Source organism: Neltuma alba, unplaced genomic scaffold (assembly GCF_004799145.2).
Source record: "Neltuma alba isolate B1F8T4 unplaced genomic scaffold, ASM479914v2 tig00011898_pilon, whole genome shotgun sequence".
NCBI classification, from domain to species: domain Eukaryota; kingdom Viridiplantae; phylum Streptophyta; class Magnoliopsida; order Fabales; family Fabaceae; genus Neltuma; species Neltuma alba.
The window spans coordinates 18,246-36,390 of NW_021636496.1; the positions used below are offsets into that span (position 1 = coordinate 18,246).

General features: G+C 35.8%; 2 protein-coding genes and 1 pseudogene across 2 annotated transcripts; 2 read left to right on the forward strand and 1 right to left on the reverse strand.

Moving 5' to 3' along the window:
- Positions 1–290: 290 nt before the first annotated feature.
- LOC114719200 (transcription factor HEC2-like) lies at positions 291–995 on the reverse strand. The gene has a single exon (XM_028904657.1). The coding sequence runs from the start codon at positions 993–995 to the stop codon at positions 291–293; it is 705 nt and encodes a 234-aa protein (XP_028760490.1).
- Positions 996–7,117: 6,122 nt separating this feature from the next.
- On the forward strand, positions 7,118–7,939 carry LOC114719201 (protein RALF-like 34). The gene has a single exon (XM_028904659.1). It carries the CDS (start codon positions 7,269–7,271, stop codon positions 7,653–7,655), a length of 387 nt encoding a protein of 128 aa, XP_028760492.1. The 5' UTR covers positions 7,118–7,268; the 3' UTR covers positions 7,656–7,939.
- A 7,777-nt stretch (positions 7,940–15,716) lies between these two features.
- On the forward strand, positions 15,717–17,164 carry LOC114719202 (mitogen-activated protein kinase kinase kinase 17-like; annotated as a pseudogene).
- The last annotated feature ends 981 nt before the right edge of the window (positions 17,165–18,145 follow it).

Genomic DNA, 18,145 nt, shown 5'->3' on the forward strand with positions numbered 1-18,145 from the left:
CCATGTTTCCCTGTTTATATTATCTCCTGAGATTATACTACGAACTTAAGCTGGACATACGCAATACAAATTATTTTTAGATGTTCTTCTTTATCTCCAAGGAATGCATCTGAGAAAAATCCGAACTCGTTTCCAAATTCTTTTTGGTCCTTTTCGACTGAAAAAGAAAAACATAACCCCTACAAGACGATGACAATAACATTCCGAAACACTTCCCTTTCCAACACGACCAATATCATCAACATCAAGGACCACAACACCATAGATTTTTTTTTTTTAAAAAAAACCTTTCAGCTTAGCATTTGCATAGAACTACCCACCACCATCTGAGAAGGTTGGTGGTAATCCTTCATGAAAGTAGAATAATTATTCATACTGAAGCTAGGTACCCCAAAACCCACAGCTCTACTCGCTCCTGCCTGTTCCAGCGTCTGAACTTGCTTCTTCAAGAACTTAACGTAATGTATAGCTTCGTCCAACATTGAGGCCGTGTCCATTTTGGTCCCTCCAGGAACTAATCTCTGCAGAATCCTAATCCTTTCGCTTATTCTCTCCCTCCTGTGCCTCGCCGCCACGCTTTGCGGATCCTTCGATATCTTCACGTTCCTTCTCTTCGGAGGCTTAATGGATTCCGGGTCTATGTGAATGGGCTGCATCACTGCTATACGAAATATCATTTCTCTCATCGCCGCCATGGAATTCTTCTTCTCAGAAGATGAAGAAGAAGCATTGGGACTGTCAGTAATATTCCTGAACTCAACGTCTTTATTGGGTGGAATCAGGTGTGGGCTTGGATTAATAGTGTTGGCCACAAAGGGATTACTAGGTAGAGGAGGATTGATCATGTTATTGGAGAGTATGGGCATACTGGTGTTGGCGGCGGCGGCGGTGGTGGAGAATGGAGGTTCTGGGTAAAAAGGTTCAGAGAACTCAGGAAACTTTTCCATCTGCATCATCATTGCCATCATGTCCATGCTTCTGTCATCCACGTCCATGAAGATTTTCAGAGACAGGAAGGAATGGAAGCAAAAGAGAGGAGTAACAGATCAGCAGAAGAAGAAGCGATTTGAGAACAGAGAGTATGGGAGGGCTGAGAAATCGGGTAAAGATAGGTAGGGTTTCTATCAGAAAGAAGGCACAGAGATAAGGAGATAGAGAGAGACACACAGAGACAAGGAATATAAATATAGCAGAGAGGATAGATGACTGTCACTGGAACCGACCAACACTGTAAGTGGAGTTGGGCTTTTTATAGCAACTTGATGAGGCAATATTATATGCATATAAACAAATATATATAATCTCCGAGAAGCTTATTAATGATTATCAAGTTAAATCTGCAGTAATTATATATTGCGGATAGAGAAAGCCCATCACGTGTGGGGTTAGCTCTAAATGAGAGAAGGGTGAATTGGGACCATTGATGATTTAGATTTGGCAGAGGTCAAAGGTGATGGACGGTTGAGATGGAGGAAGGAGGGACCACAGAGCAGTAGAGGTGGTGGGGTAGATGGATATTGAATGAATGAGGATCGATGCTGGTGCATGAACCAGATTGCTTCAAAGTATATATGCGACCCTTTTGACTGAAAGTAGTTTGCTTTGCCTTCAAAATTTTACTTTTCAAGATAGAGCCCCACAATCACATGACATTTGTCAGAACCCAACAAGATTTAAAAAAAAAAAACACACAACCCTGGCTATAATGTTCCATTAGGATATGATGAGCTCCGTCACCGGCAAAAGGTGGCGTGAGGATGAGATAGACAAAGAATGAAGTGGACCCAGGTGCAGGATGAAGAATTAGCTAGATTGGAAAATTTGAAATTGATTACCATATATGAGAAGATTTTTAGTGAGTTAAATACTATGTATAAGCTCTTTTAAGCCATGATATCTATTCTGATTCTGATGAACTTCACAAATATTCATTTCACCTGAGCTCTTATACATAAAAGGAAAAAAAGGGGTGAGGAAAATTGAGGTTGAAATTAATGCAGAAAAGGGTAATAAATCGGAAGGAATTGCAAAAGAATTCAAGTTGGGTTAGATCCTAACGAATCACATCTCAGTGGGCACGCTGTTCCAGGAGGATTGGGAACTTGCGGTGGAGAATTCATTAATTTACTGGGGACCCTCCTACTGAACTTATTACTGCTGCGTGCATGGCAGTCTTCATCTTTTACTGCCAATCAACCATTCTTTTGTTCTATTTGCTTCGTAATGGTACTAGGCTTTATGTTACTTAGTTGCTTTTCAGTATTCATACATAGGTGCAAGTTAGTTAATGCTGTGATTATGACTTTTATATATAAAGTCAATATCAACACGCACCATACGATCTGTACGCACCGTCCATATCTCTACTTCTTCTTCATCAATCCGTTCTGTACCTAAAATATGTATGTGCGTGCGCATGCTCACTTCAATTGAATTCCCTTCATTTTCTTTACACGATATATGTTTGATTCATACATGCTTCCGACCATTATGAACAATTAGAATTGCATATATAAAATAATTCCTTTTACGTTTCCTTGAAATCACTAATGATATATCTAAGCTTCTCTGTTGCAGGGACCCATATAGGGGAAAGGGTAGGCAAACAAAATGGTTTGTTTTGAAAAAGTTCAGAAGGGAGGAGGGAGAGAGAGACAGAGGGAAAACTGAGAATGGAGTATAGATAAGGAAGGAGAAGATGAGATAAGAAGATAAGCTGCTAATTACTTTATTGCACAGAGAAGTGGTCCCTTACCTGTTACATCTATCCATGTTCTGATCTATCATAATTAACTGGGATTAAATTCACATTCACCGGAATGGCGTAAAACAAGAACTAAAGTGATCGAGTAACCTTTGAGGTTGTCTGGTGGGCTTTTGTTTACTGTTTTATATATACAAGGCTCTGTGAAAAAGAAAGAAAATTATATATGGAAGGAAGCGCATTGGGCAGGATCCAGAACTTTCTAGATTTGACAGTAAGCGGTTAAATGGAAACTATAAAAACGGACGATGAATAAGTCTGCTCTGCACTTTGCAGTGCAGCAGCTTCATGAAATTAAAAGGATTTACGAAGCTGCAGAGTCAACTATAAATTATCTTCCACTGGCACCTCATCTAACTAGGTATACATCATTCATTACTTCACCGTTTAGATTTCTCGTATCTAGTTAATTATAGTCTTCCAATTATCCCATACATATAACCTCGATCCAAATAGCTTTAACTGCAGAAGCTTCAAATTTGGAATATCTAACCAACGGTCAGAACTTTGATCTGAATTAGTTATGGTGGCTTGTAGCTCCATGAATATTGGATGCAGACTTAAGAGCAAGAGATAACATGGTCTGGTCCTTAATATAAAACCTTGTTTGACTTTTATTTTGATCCTAAACATAAGATCTCAATCTATTTTATCTCTCATAGTTATGCATTTTTTTTCAAGATAGTCCTCCTAACAATAGTAGTTATAGCCAATACACTTAATTGGCAAAGATATTTTAGGAAAGACAACATATATTTATTACAAATAACTAACTTAACTTCTTTCCTTAATCTCCTCAAATTAGTCAACTAACTCTTATAATTAGGGCCGGAGGTAGTATTTCTTGAGTGTGCCTTGAAACATTTCCACTCACTTTTGTCGAATAACTTGGATTTTCTGAAATTATTATAACTTTAAAAAAATTAAAATAAGATAGAAATAAATTGGCAAAAGAGGGAGTGAAAAGAAAGAGCATTAATTAGTTTTATGCTCGTTCTTGAGGTTTATAATACTTCCTTTTTAATTGTGGCACTTTTGTTTTGGCATCACACCAATTGGTATTTGTTAAATCTTTTTTTTCTTTTTTGAACTGGAATTTTTACACCAAGTTAAGCCGCACTCACGCATGACATTATAAAAATCTTTTCCTATTAGAGCAGGAAAGATAAGAAAGAACAGAGGGAAGAGAGAAGAACAGTGAGGTAAGAGGAAACAGGTTAGGAGGAGAAAAGGGCAAGATTAGAGAGAAAGAGATCAACTGAATAGTACTCTGCATTACAATCAATCAATTTACTTTACAGATGAATTGGGATGCCTATGTATAAGCCTTGCTTAACACATATCCTAATGGTTACAAACTAACTTTTATATTTATTTACAATTATATAACAATACCCCCTAAAAACACCATTGTCCTCAAGGGCCTGCAACTTCAAAACCTGGAAATTGCTTTTGTAAGTTGAAAAGAGAAACCCATGTAGCTTCTTCATTCTGTAGGCCTCTCCATTGCACAAAAACTTCTGTTGTAATTCGTCTTTTCTTCCCTCCAACCCTCTTATTGACAATTTTCTCTGGATATAGAGTTGTAGGATTTCCGGATAATCAATAGGGGGATGCTGTTGCTTGACACTAGGATCTAGACATGGTTTCAGCGTAGAAACATGGAAAGTTGGGTGTATTCTGGATTATGGAGGTAGCTCTAAGCAACAGAACCAATCTTTTCAATGTAGTATCAAAGCAGGGTTAGATAAAAATGAATAAAGACAAAAGAATAGTGAGATAAGAGGAAACATGTTAGGAGGAGAAAAGGGGAAGATTAGAGAGAGAGAGACGAGAAGATCAACTGAATAATACTCTGTATTGCAATCAATCAGTTTGCTTTACAAATGCATTAGGATGCCTATTTATAGGCCTTGCGTAATGACTGGTTGCTAAACACGTCCTAACGGCTACTAACTAACTTTTATATTTATTTACAATTATATAAAAGAGTGAGTCCATTATTGATTACACAAATGAGCTCTGTTATCTTTACGGAACTTTAAAAAATTTTTGACTCCTGATAAAAGGCAGAAGGATTTACAGGTCATCTCTTTAAGTCGTAACAAGACCAGAATAAAAATAAAATAAAGATAATATTACCTCCGATCCTTAATATAAGAGCTAATTTAATATTTAATTTGGTCTTAAATATAAGTCTCAATCTATTTTGTCTTTCATATTTGTCTTTTTTTTTCTAAGGTAATCCCTGTAGTAATTATACATGTTAAAGATTTCATTAAATAATAGTTATAGCTCAAATACTTGATTAGTAAGGGTATTTTAGAGAAAGCAACATTTATTTATTACAAATAACTAACTTAACTAATTTTCTTAATATACTCAAATTAGTTAACGAACTCTTATATTAAGAATATGAAGTAGTATAAATATTTGCGGAAGAAACAATTCCTGGATGACTCAATTAACTTGCTTTTTTCTAATGCGAAAAGGGCAAAATAAAAAAAAACGGTTAGGCAGGTTCGTGAGGAAAGGGAAAGAATTATATTTGGGGAAAATGCTGTTAGTTGGCAAAGAAAAACAAAAGGAAATGTTGAAAAAGAAATTAGCACAATTATATTGTCCGTATGTTCTTTATGGATGGAAAATTAAATTTCACTTATTATGGTTGATATAACACATATATGTCTAAATACCGAATGAAAAATAGAAATAGTGTGATTTATTTTTTTCACCGAAGATAAGAAAATACCAAAAAGACGTACAGGGACGAATGATGAGAATAAAAATGGTGTGGGTAAGAATATGTGGAATGGGAATCACGGTTGAGTATAGTGGGCCTCACGAAACAAGTTGGGTTTAATATTGAACCAAGCTACTTGTGGGCTTTAGGCTCAACCAAACGCAGATGCAAGATTCTAATTCTGTGTATCTATGGGCCTGAAAATTGATGCCCTCGGTACATGGATTGTAAAAAAACCCAACATGTTCCAAGATTTTCTGAGAAAAACTTTCTGGGCCGAAAGGAAAAAAAGAGGGAGAGATAATACAAGTATTAATGAAGCAGCAAATAAACCAACAGGAGTTGGGTCTAACATAAGAAGTTAGTCTCTCACAACATAACAAATTAAGATTTGAATCCCTGTTGAGAGAGGTGCTTATATTTAGTACCTGACAGTACCTCAGATAGGAGGATACTTATGCTTTAGTGGAAAAAAAAAATGAAGCAGCAGATACAATGGAACATAGATTGAAATTTTCTCAGAGAAATTTCTATTTAGGGGGTGTTTGGATATCCTGAAAAGAGCTTCTCAGAAGCACTTTTCTGCAAATCGAGATAAATTCCTCCACATATTTACCTCGTAAACCGTAAAATCATTCTAAAATCATGGTTTGGTTTCCATCCAAACACCTCATTAGTGTCATATAATGCTTCAATAAGATTGTTTTGAACAGAAAAACACCCTGTACTTATTAAAATATTAAAAAAAAATAGATTGGATAAAATGAATTCATGTACCACCTGAGTGAATTACAAACTCCTAATCATCACAGAATAGAGTCACAACCAGCAAGTGATTCAGATTCACGGCGCTCAAAATGGGCTTATTTGGATTTGCGATTCATAAGTATTTATAAATACTTTCATATAAATTCAATCAAAACTCCTCTAAAATACATATCTCGTAGCAAATGAAAAGTTAGGTCAAAATGTCATATAAAGTGGCTAGCACTTCGCAGCACTCAAACATGAAGCCAGCTCCAGCGGGAGATGCAGAAGCCGAAGGGGTCCACTAACATTATGGGGCTACCGAATTAGAGCAACTACCTTCTCTTCTCCATCATCCACCCCTCTCTGCATGGTGAAAATAATTATATGTCCTTTTACCGTCAACATAAAATCAATAAAGTAAAAATCAAGCGACACCATTATTTTATTTGCCCCCAAATGAACACCAACTTCAATCAATCTACAGTTTCTTTTTTGGTGGAAGGAAGTTGAATGTGATTTGAAAGCACCGTCGTCCTATCCGCGGCATCTTTATTCTGGACCGTTGTGTGGGGTAACCAAGAGAGGCTTTCCCATACGTGACACCTCATCTATCTCGGTTACTCCCTTCGATCTATCGCGTCCATGGCACATATCTCACTGCCTCCTCACCATCAAAACGACAATGCCGTATATCCATGGTTATCATATCTCACACCCATCAAAACGACAATGCCGTAATCCATGGTTATCATAGCTGCACCCAACCACACCAGATAACAACAGAACCGGAAACAGAGGCGCGCTAATAGAGGCACGCCTTCATTCAGACATTGATGATCACAGCTGTACACCAATCCTGCTTCCTCCTCCATGTGACCCTCCCTCTCTCTCCCTTCCCTCCCTCACTCTCCCCATTAAACCTAAATCTCAATCTCCCTTCCCTCCCTCACTCTCCATAGTCCATACTCCATACCATACATTCCCGCGCCTTGCCCCTCTCTCTCTTCTTCCATGGCTTCTCTAGCTCTGTTCTCCAGGCTTATTCTACTGGTTTGTCTCGTGACGTGTCTGGGTTTGAGCCGCCATGTAAGTGGCGCAGAGATGGACAAAACGAGCATGAAGCTGATGTCTGATGCTCTGGAATGGCCGACCACAATGTCGCTCTACGATGAGCTGGAGGATGCCGAAGAAGATGCCATGGACGGTGGTTTCAGCCGGAGATCTCTGTACTGGCACAGAATGAGGTACTACATCTCCTACGGTGCGCTCTCAGCCAACAGAATTCCCTGCCCTCCACGCTCCGGCAGATCTTACTATACCCACAACTGTTTCAAGGCGAGAGGCCCGGTTCACCCTTACTCTAGGGGTTGCTCTGCCATCACGCGTTGCAGAAGATGAACCTTTTCCTTCGATATCTTAGCTATAAAGTTGCTTGCTTTGTGATAACGTGATATCGTAGTGATTATTAGTGTGTGCGTGTCTTGATTGCCTGGGTTTTGAGGTTAGATTATGAGATGGATTCGTGGATGTTGTGGCAATAACATGGACTCGTTGCTGCTGAAACGCGAGTGCCTTTTCTGTTGTCATAGATTTATTCCTTTGTATAAATTATTGGAAACTTCCAAGTCTATAATGTGATTGTTCTTGATCAATGTTGAGCATCGACTTGTTTGATTTGTGCATTTCACGCTCGGAGTGATTTCTTTGAACTTATATTTTGATCTGCCTTCTGTTCTGGGCTTCTAGCATTATCTCTGGGTGATAACTGGTGTCTGATGAGTTTGAAATCCAGCTTATGAAAATATTTATAAATTAGAGACAGATTTATAGTTCATAGATTACTCGTTTGAAGTCTTTGGACTTTACAGTAGTAAATTGTTTGTTTTAGAAGTTTGATTCTGTCATCAATGACAGTAGATTTTAATTTTTCTCTTTTCACTTTCATGATGAAACAATTATGACAGTAGATTTTCTAACTGGATCATTAATTAATTAATTTAAAAATAGTTAATTTTTTTCCAGCTTCCCATGAAATTAGGCAGCTGAGAAAATTCAAGTCCGGGCAAGAGAACTAAAGTAAATTCTGAGAATGAGCAATGTCGCATCCTGCGAATAATTTTTGAGCTAACCAAACCAACAAGGGGCAAAGGCATTGAAAGCAATGTTACAGTTACGTACCCACGGGTCAACATTAAATGGGCTAACCTAGAGTGGGTGACAGGTGACAAGAACGGTACCAACTCTGTTCCGCGTCATCCTTGTGATGAAGTGAATGGATCATCTATTTATGGATTCAAAATACATTCATAACTAAAAATGGGCGGAGGCAATAGCATTTTAAAATATTTTGTGATATGTTAAAAATCTTAAAGTATTTTTTTTATGTGTATCTAACATTTTAAAATATTTTGTAGTGCAATTTTATTCTTAAAATATTAAATTTTTTTTTGGAAGCAATTGTGATTTTAAAGTATTATTTTATAAGCAGTTTTAATTTTTTTCATTAACTCCTCAAAGTCTTTAATGAATATATATAATATTTCAAGTACCATAGAGTATTTTTTAAGATGCTGGACGCATTTGAAAAAGTACTTGAACATGATGGATGAGCTATAAAATACTTTAAGGTATTACATGTATCTTTAAAAAAAATTTATGCTGAGTGTACCATAAAATATTTTAAATGCTAGACATACATGATATTCTAAAATATTTTAGAGTCATGGGTAGCCTAACCTGCAGAGTATTTTAGGTTGAAAGCTTTTATTCAACCATGAAGATTTCGTGTTCTTGTGTTCATCGGCGTGGATATTATTAGAATTTATTATTTTATCTTTACAAATAATGTAATTCTTGGGCCGGAAATTTGGTTTTCTAAATGGGAAAAAAATGCTAAAGTATATATTTGGCTTTTTTATCTTCGTATAAGGTTTTAATTAAGTCTCTTAATCTTAAAAAACATATATCTGGTCTTTAAACCTATGATGATTTTTTGTGACAATCATAGATGTTTTAAAAATTAAATTTAATATGTTAGTATTTGAGAATATTTTATCAATACTTAAGAGCTTAATGTCATTTTAAAAAAAAAAATTTTAGTTGAAGAACTAAAAATATACTTTTTAAAATTAAATGATTAAATTAAAATATTGTATAAAGTTAAAAAATCAAATGTATACTTTAGTCAAGAAAAAGAGCAGAGTTTCGCTTGATTTTTAATCATGTTTTCAAATTTTTTATTGGGGTTTTTTTATAATTTTCACTGGGTCCTCACGATTTTTTTTTTATTATATAAGTATGGGTTCATATATTCATAACCTGTTGATTTTGACTATCGTGAATGTTAAGTACGTAACATGTATTGTAACCCAAAAAAAAAAAAAAGTAGGTAACATGTAAGTTGCTATAAAATATAAAATAAAAGCGAAGTTTTAAAAAGACAATGATGAAATAAAACTTATTTATTATCAATACGATAAAAAATTATCATGCTCATGAATCATGATCGCTTCCTTGCATTTAGATTTTTTATTTTTTAATTCAATGTGAAAAAATTAGTTATACACCTAGAGTGTCATTTAACTATTGACACTATTCCTCTTATAATCTACAAATTAACAAATTATAAGCACAGGGACCAATACCTATAATTGAAAAAATTGCAAGGATCTAGTAAAAAGAAAAAATCACAAACTTTAATGAAAAATATTAATTTTCCCAACTCTAGTTTGACTAAACTCTTCGGTTTGGATTACCTCAATAAAAAGTTCTGTTATTAGTCAATAAGAATTAGTCCAATTGATAAGAAGTCGACTCACAATTTATAATATCATGAATTTGGATCCTGTTACCTGTGTAAGAACTTTGGTCCTCATAGTTTCCTGACATTCAATTCATCTAAATTTTTTTACACATGATAACAAGTTCTATTAGTTTCCCTATGGGCCTTGTTGTGTCCGGGTGTGTAATTTTTTGGGCCTAACATTATAAAAGTTTGGGCAACGAGTCAATTACTTTAGTTTTGAAGCCCATGAAGCTGTGATGCTATTTGAGGAACCTCCCCTAGCCCAGTTTATTAACAGGCCTTGGAGGCCGATTGCTTTCCCGTGACAGAGAATTATCAGCATGTAGATTCTTTAAGCCTCGGAGGAGAGATTGATGTCTTACAATATAATGAACTAAAATCTGGATTTCCGTGTTGGTATTTAGCATTTCTCCAGTCTTTATATAAAATCTATTTGACTAATTTGATTAGATTAAAAAAGTTAGATGAGTTAGTTAATTATAAAAAATATGATATGTTTTTTCTAAAACACCGTAATCATTTTTTAATATTCTACTTCCTCACATACTTGATTATGGTTAATGGAGTATCCATAACAGTAATTTAAAAAATTAATAAATATGATAAATAAATCTTATATTTAGGATCAAAATTAACTTAATTATTAGGTCATATATATTAAGAACCGGAAGAGTATTGGACTGTACATTAAACAGAATTGTTTCTAATATGATTCTTTTAAGGTTATAAACATTAATTTCAAATTTATGACTCAATATTAACAAAACATAATCATTTGATAATCAAATCCACCATTCTAATTTTTGATACAAATTACTGTAAGTTATAAAAAAAGTGAAAATGATTTCTTGAAATACATAGGAAATTGTGATTGAAAAAAAGCCAGCGGTGAATATGGCGTGAGATATAAAATTGATGGAGGAAAAATATCTATACGTTTTAAAAAGCAAAACCCATTTCTTAAAATTTATGTAACGTATATAGAGAAATTTATATAAGCAATTTAAAAAATTCGAAGATAGTGAGTGGAAATAAACCCGGGACTGAGAAAGTGACATACGTGAGGCAAATACATGCATGTAAGAGGAGAGGCGAGGCAATCCAATCCAATCCAATCAAAGTGGTTATAATTATACTAATTAGGAAGCCATAATGATGAGATATTTCAATAAACAGCACACCAAAACGACGTGACTGAAGAATTCCAGTGAATTGGCGTTTGGAAGGAAATCAACCTGAAAGCAACTCACATGTTGCCAGCCACGTGTCAAGTGGAAGCCGTCCAGATTCAGATTCCCTCATGTTGTGGCGCTTAATATGAGCCTCATTTCCCCCAGCCAAACAAAAACAAAAGCCGGCCTTTATCAAATCCAAAGGTTCACATATTTACGCCAAGAAATCGGCGGCCCAGCATCACAAAAGGCATTGCGATAGGTGGCCCCCTTCATTTGATGTTTCTTTTTTATTTTGAAAAAAACGCAAGCATTCAATATTGAATTAAAACGTGCTCTCGAAGTAATGGTATCATGCATGCATGCAATTGTGCTTGTTATTTTATTTTCCTTTCCTCTTTCCGCCCCCTTTTAATGCAGTCTTTGTAATTTGTATCATGGCATGACTTGGATGATTTATTTCAACGTCACGCTTTAAATTTTATATAAAATTATTCATGTGCAAGTATAACACATACTAATTTAAATATATTAAGAAATTTGGATAAATTATTACTTTCAATCCTAATTATAAAACTTTATTTATAAATTATAAACCAGATTTTATTTAATTAGTATTTAATTCTATAACAGTTACATGAGTTGTTCGAGTGCTATGAACGCAGCAGCGGGGCTAACGTCATCCGATCTGTATTTGATTCTTTGCCTTTTGTTCTAAATTGCGGAGACTTCCTCTGCCTTTTGCCTTAACTAATTATAACCGCCCAACGTAAACATGCCTGCCTCTCCTCTCCTTCCAATTGCCCTCCAACTTGCCCATTTTTTATTGTGGGATTGTTGAAAAAAACTAAGGATGATGGTAACAGCGTAAATGCAGCGTATGTGGGGTTCAGGTGCTCCCCCCTAAAGTGGGCCCCCCCAAGTTGGTTCTGGATTGGCTGTGAGATGACGCCTTTCCTCCATCACCCCAAGCCCAGCAGACCAGACACAATATTACATGCTTTTTTTTTTTTTTTTTCTTTTTCTGTTTTTCCTGGGGTGAGACATATGACTGATATGAGACATAATATTGTATTTATAACTTGCTTGGTATATATTTTGTTGTTCCATCACTTCCATGCTTCTCCCACCCCTTTTGGATACGCCCACGCCATGCGGAAATTTTTTTTTTGTTACAAATGTAAATTATTAACCAACTTATCCAGTAATACTTTCTAATTTTACTTTTGTTAAAACTTATCTGGTCTTATTTATAAGATTGAGGGAGAAGGTTTTTATTAGTCATATTTATGAGTTACTTTATTAAATTTTTAGTATGAATGTACTACTTTGCTCTTTATTTAATTATGATATAGATAGTTATTTTTTTAAAAAGGTGTATATATTAAATAGGGATAAAGTTGAAAAGTTATTATATTTTAATAGAGAGTTAATACAGTTTAAAATTTTTCTTGATTTGTGTGAAATATATTGAAAGCGTCTTATAAATATGATCAGAAGAGTAATTAATGTTTGTTAAAAAGCTTGTTAAGAACTCTGTGTTTATCCATCCGCGTCAAATTGGGATAAACTTAGGGGAAAAATTATTAATTTAGGACAAATTTAATTTAATGCTTTAAATGACATGAATTAGAATAAAAAGCAGAAGGAGCATGAGAGTGGCAGGGCAAACGGGCAATTATGCATCCACCTTGCAATCCACTGTCTGACAAGCGGACGGCGTTCATTTGAGTACAACTTTAGCAGTTAGCACTGCTCCAACTTGAACCGTCCCTTCCTTCCACTCGCTGATATTTTTCGGGGCAGGGCACGTATTCCATGTTTTCCCCAAATAATAACAACGACCCGTGAAAGATGCGTGTTTTTGGAACATGAGAAAGAGACGGGACTTGGAAGGTGCCAAAGAGCCTCCACTTGAATTGACGAGGGCCCACCCCCTTCAATTATGCTTATCTCTATTCACTCCCAACCGTGGTTCCTCATGACGATTAAGAGTGTGTTTAGATGAAACCAAATTATGGTTTGGAGAATAGCTTTTGGAAATAGATTCTAGAAAAATGATATTTGTAAAGACAGATTTTGTGAAAAATAATTTTAAGAAGTAAGAGTTTTTGAATAGTTGTTATCAAAGCACTTTTATATGTACGAATTATTAAAAAACCTAAGTTAATAGATAATTACATAAGCCTATATCGTATGATATTTTTTAATTTGAATGAATAAAATTGTTAATAATATTTTTTTACCACATAATTAATAAACAAAGATATAAATTATAAATAATAAATGTGTATATTTATTTATAAATATAAGATTAAATATTTATAAAAATTATTAAGAGGTGTTAAGTCATATTATTGTTGAGATTTACTCTAATAGGTACAATTATACTCTCCAATTTGAGCCAGAAGTAGAATGATTCACTTCTCCCGAAACATGTTTCAGATATTTGGCCTGTTTGGGTTGTTTTTTCTCAAACCATAGTTTGGTTTCCAAACATGGTTTGACCTGCTATCCAAAAGGACCTAGTTCGTTATATTTATCTTGGCACCTCTGTTTCTATACAATGTGGGGCTTTTTATGTAGTAGGAGTTAGGTCTCAGAATTTAAAAAAAAAAAAAAAAACAGAGAATACATAAGCATTACATATACTTCTCCGATTCTAAATATAAGACTCTTATCCTAGTGTTATAATGATCTTATATTTAGCCTGGAAGAGTATTAAATGACTCACACTCCAAAAATTCTATAGTTCTTTTCTATTTTGTTTTTAAAAAAACAAGATTGCATATTTTGAGGTGGCCATAAACTAAGCCATACCAACTTATGCGTAGAGGTGCTTCGCGTCCCAAAAGATTTGGAATAGAATCATTGATTCCTTCCTTATCCCCCAATTACCTCCACAGGGGATGCAACCCACTCCCTGCAAGAATCCCTTACGTTGCCACAAAACCAAATCATGTTATCTATTTTTTGTTAAATTAATATTCCACACAGCTCCATCTGGAATCGATACATGTTAGTTCTAGTTGTGTCAATACTAAAAGGAATATCTATTTTTTTAAAAAAAAGAAGGAACGCAAGTAGGAAGCAAAGCTGACATGTTTATGCTAACAAGTAACTTGTGAGCCAATGACTTTTTTAAAAATTAAAAAAAAAAAAAAGAAATATGTTTCTGTTGGGGTTGTGGAAGGGTGAGCCAAATGACTTTAGTGACCACTTGATGTGTTTGGGTTAGAAGCAGTCAGTCAGCGCCGCAATCTTTACTTGTCACTTTGCTTCCTTCCTTTGTCCTTGACAGACCTTTTTAATACTTTCCCTTCCCTTCCACTTCAACCTTACTTTGTGCAGTCAATATTCTATGCTTTTATTTATTTCATTTGACCCCCTCCCTCATTTTGCAAATTGCCTGCCCTCTAAAAAATCTTAATCACTCTACTTTTTGCCTCATCCTCATCCCTCAAGTTCCTTTCCTTCCCCTCTTGCTTTCCTCCTCCTCCAACTCCTTATTTTAGCCACACAATTAGCATCTTAGATCTTTATTGAATTATATGAATCAATTAGGACAATTTTGGAGGATAAAAAAATTATATTAATCCTTTATTATGAAAAGAAACTCAGATAAGGAGGGCTACTCTCATTTGGATTCACGGTATTCAAACTTAGACTAGTAAATAATAATGACACCAGATATAAAGAGAATATTGATTCAATTTATAGATCCATGATTTAGACGAATGAACGATGTAAAACAACAAATACAGCCCATGATTTCGTCATAAAGTAAGCATATCACCGATTAATTGTATTATGCATGCATCGAATGCATGGGTGTTAAAATTGTTTATGTTTCCTTGGCGTGCAGTGTAATTGAATAGCAGAATAAATAATATTCTGTTTTTCCCGGTCAACCAAGAGTAGAACCAACAAAAACAACAACGAAGAAAAAGACCCGACGATACGCAGTTCCACCCCTAATAATAAAACGCATGTCAACCTTTAATTCGCCCATAAGAATTGAACCCAATTCAATGTATCAAATGCCCCGACCCGGTTTATGGAGGCTCCTCTTTTGACGTCTGTTTTGACACCTTCCTTCCTCCAATAATTAAGCATATTCCTATTTATTCTCTGGATATTCAGTTAGAAATCATCTTGTCCACGATTTTTTCAAAAAAAAAAAAAAACATTGTATTTATCACTTTATTATGCCTATTTCTAAGCCCAAAAAAAAAAAACCACCACTTTAAAACAATTACTCAATCTTAACCTAATGGGGATAAGGAATTTTTTTATGTCTAATTTATTTGCTGAATGAACAGCTAGAGAATTAGGAAGGTTTTGAAAGCGCCGTCAAGTGGGAGTCACGTCGCTTGATTAGCGAGTTAAACATGGAAAGGAAAACGAGAAAGTTGAGGGACAGACACATACACATGAAATGTAAGTTGGGTTAGTAGTAACTTTACTTGTTGGTAAAGCGCACACGTTGCTATATTCATCAAGTCGCAATCCAAGTCGCGTGAGACGTGCACTTAAATAAAGAAAGATCTTGAGACGTACCTTCACCTTGTGCATCGTATCCACCACCTTCACATCCTGTGCTTCCTTCCTTCCTTCTTCAATCTTCGATCATTCATTCACCACGCTTCGGAAACTCCAAAATATCCTCCTCTATCACGTGCTTCTTTTTTATTCTTTCCTGATTTTTTAATTCATGCCTTTCATCCCTCACTTTCCCACTATATATATACATACACGATACTCCATCTCCCTCACAACTTCTTGTTGTGGCGCACAGTTGCTTGTTCCGTCGTCATCTTCTGTTGTTTTCTCCCTTCTTTCCACAAGCTAAGATGTCTTGGGTTCGAGGGAGCTTCATTGGAAGAGGGAGCTTCGCCGCCGTTCACCTTGCAGTACCTACCAACGGTGCCTCTCAGATTATTTCTGCTCCCACCGTTGTCAAATCGTCGGAAGTTCTCTGCTGTTCTTTTCTCAAGAACGAGAAGGAGGTTTTGGATGGTCTTGGATTTTGTCCCCAAATTATAACTTGTTCTGGGGATGGGTATAGCTTGGAGAATGGCGTGGAGTATTATAATTTGTTCTTGGAATATGCCGCAGGTGGTAACCTTGCGGACCACATCAAGAAGCAGGGTGGTCGGTTGCCGGAGTGTGATGTCCGGAGGTACACCGTCTCGATTCTGAAAGGAATCCAGCATATGCACGCGAAAGGTTTTGTTCACTGTGATATCAAGCTTCAGAACGTTCTTCTGTTCGACAATGGAGATGTCAAAATTGCGGACTTCGGCCTGGCGAAGAGAACAGGGGAGAAAGAACAGAGCAGGGAAGGGAAGCAGTGCGAATGGAGGGGAACTCCTCTGTTTATGTCGCCGGAATCGGTGAAAGACAACGTGTATGACTCACCGGCGGATATATGGTCTCTCGGCTGTGCTGTGGTGGAGATGGTGACAGGAAGACCCGCCTGGGATAGCCCGAAAGGATCGGAATTGAGTAATATCTATTCATTGTTGCTTCGAATTGGGGTTGGAGAAGAACTACCGGAAATTCCCGACGAATTATCAGAAGACGGGAAGGATTTTCTGAGGAAATGTCTGGTGAAGGATCCTGAAAAGAGATGGACGGCGGAGATGCTTTTGAAGCATCCCTTCCTAAAGCAGGCCGATAAAGAATCGTCGCCGAGAAGTCACTTCGATTTTCCAGATTGGTTTCGAGCACAAGCAGCTTGGCTCCGAATTCACCGGAATCCGACGAATGGCGCGAATGGAAATTCGATGCGTCGTCGAGTTTTACTAGTTTCTGTTCGCCTGTCGATCGAGTCCGACAAATGGTGACTGATGAGAGACCCAATTGGCCGGAATCGGAATCTGAAAGTTGGGGTGTTGTTAGGTGAAAATAGAATATCAAAGCAGTGACGGAAAAAGCAGAGACCTCGACCCCGAAGCTATCTGGAAAATTTTTGATAGCACAAAGGAGGTCTACTTCGACTTTGATTCTTTTTGTTTTTTCCGGAAATTGTTCAGTGATACCAATTGAATTGAGGTTGTAAATTACATAGGATTAGGAAATGACCAGAATCGATTTAAGAATTTTCACAGGTCGAGTGTACAGAAAGCAACAGGCTCCAGTCTCGATTGATTATAATATACTACCAGTTTTGGGATTTTTTAGCTTGCAGTTCCTTTCTTTTTGTATACTAAAATTCAGCTGGCTTGTTTAGTTTCCTTCACACAACTCTTTAACTTTTCGCAATTTATGAATCGAAAAAGAAACTAAAAATAAACATAGATTTTCTTTTGATGCAAAAGTTTAGCATTATTATTCGAAAGAATATGCTACGCAATTTAAGGGGTGAATTGATTTTTTATGGTATGGCTTGACTAATATGATTTGGCGTGCGTATATATATCTTGGTAAAGAAAAATTTAGATGAGTTAGGTTTATTTTATCACGCTCAAGACATACCTTCAAACTTAAAAAACACTTATAAAAAATATTTACAGATTGTCTACTAATAAAGTTTTCATTTTGATTGTGAGATTTAAACTCATAGTCTTATGGATTATGAGTTAACTTATTACCAACTAGAACTATTCTTGTTTACAATTTTATATATATTTTACATTATAAAATATTAGCCGAGTGCAGATATTCATCTATGCTCAAGCCACTTTCTAGAGCATGATCGCGCGTTGATGCTCATATCAAATCATCACTGCACCTATCATGTGTTGATGTGAAATACAATCTCACACAGTTACTTGTTGCCTGTAGATGCGAATCCAAGCGTGCATGTGCTCAAGTTTAGTTTTTTGATATTCCTGACGGGATCATCTAAATTGACCATGGGGTGTCCAAAGTTTGAGTTTTAGATTTGTAATTTCTTAAGCAATCAA

Excerpts from the sequence above, each read along its gene's own strand:
- LOC114719201 (XM_028904659.1), top strand. The coding sequence starts at position 7,269 with ATGGCTTCTCTAGCTCTGTTCTCCAGGCTTATTCTACTGGTTTGTCTC.
- LOC114719200 (XM_028904657.1), bottom strand. The coding sequence starts at position 995 with ATGGACGTGGATGACAGAAGCATGGACATGATGGCAATGATGATGCAG.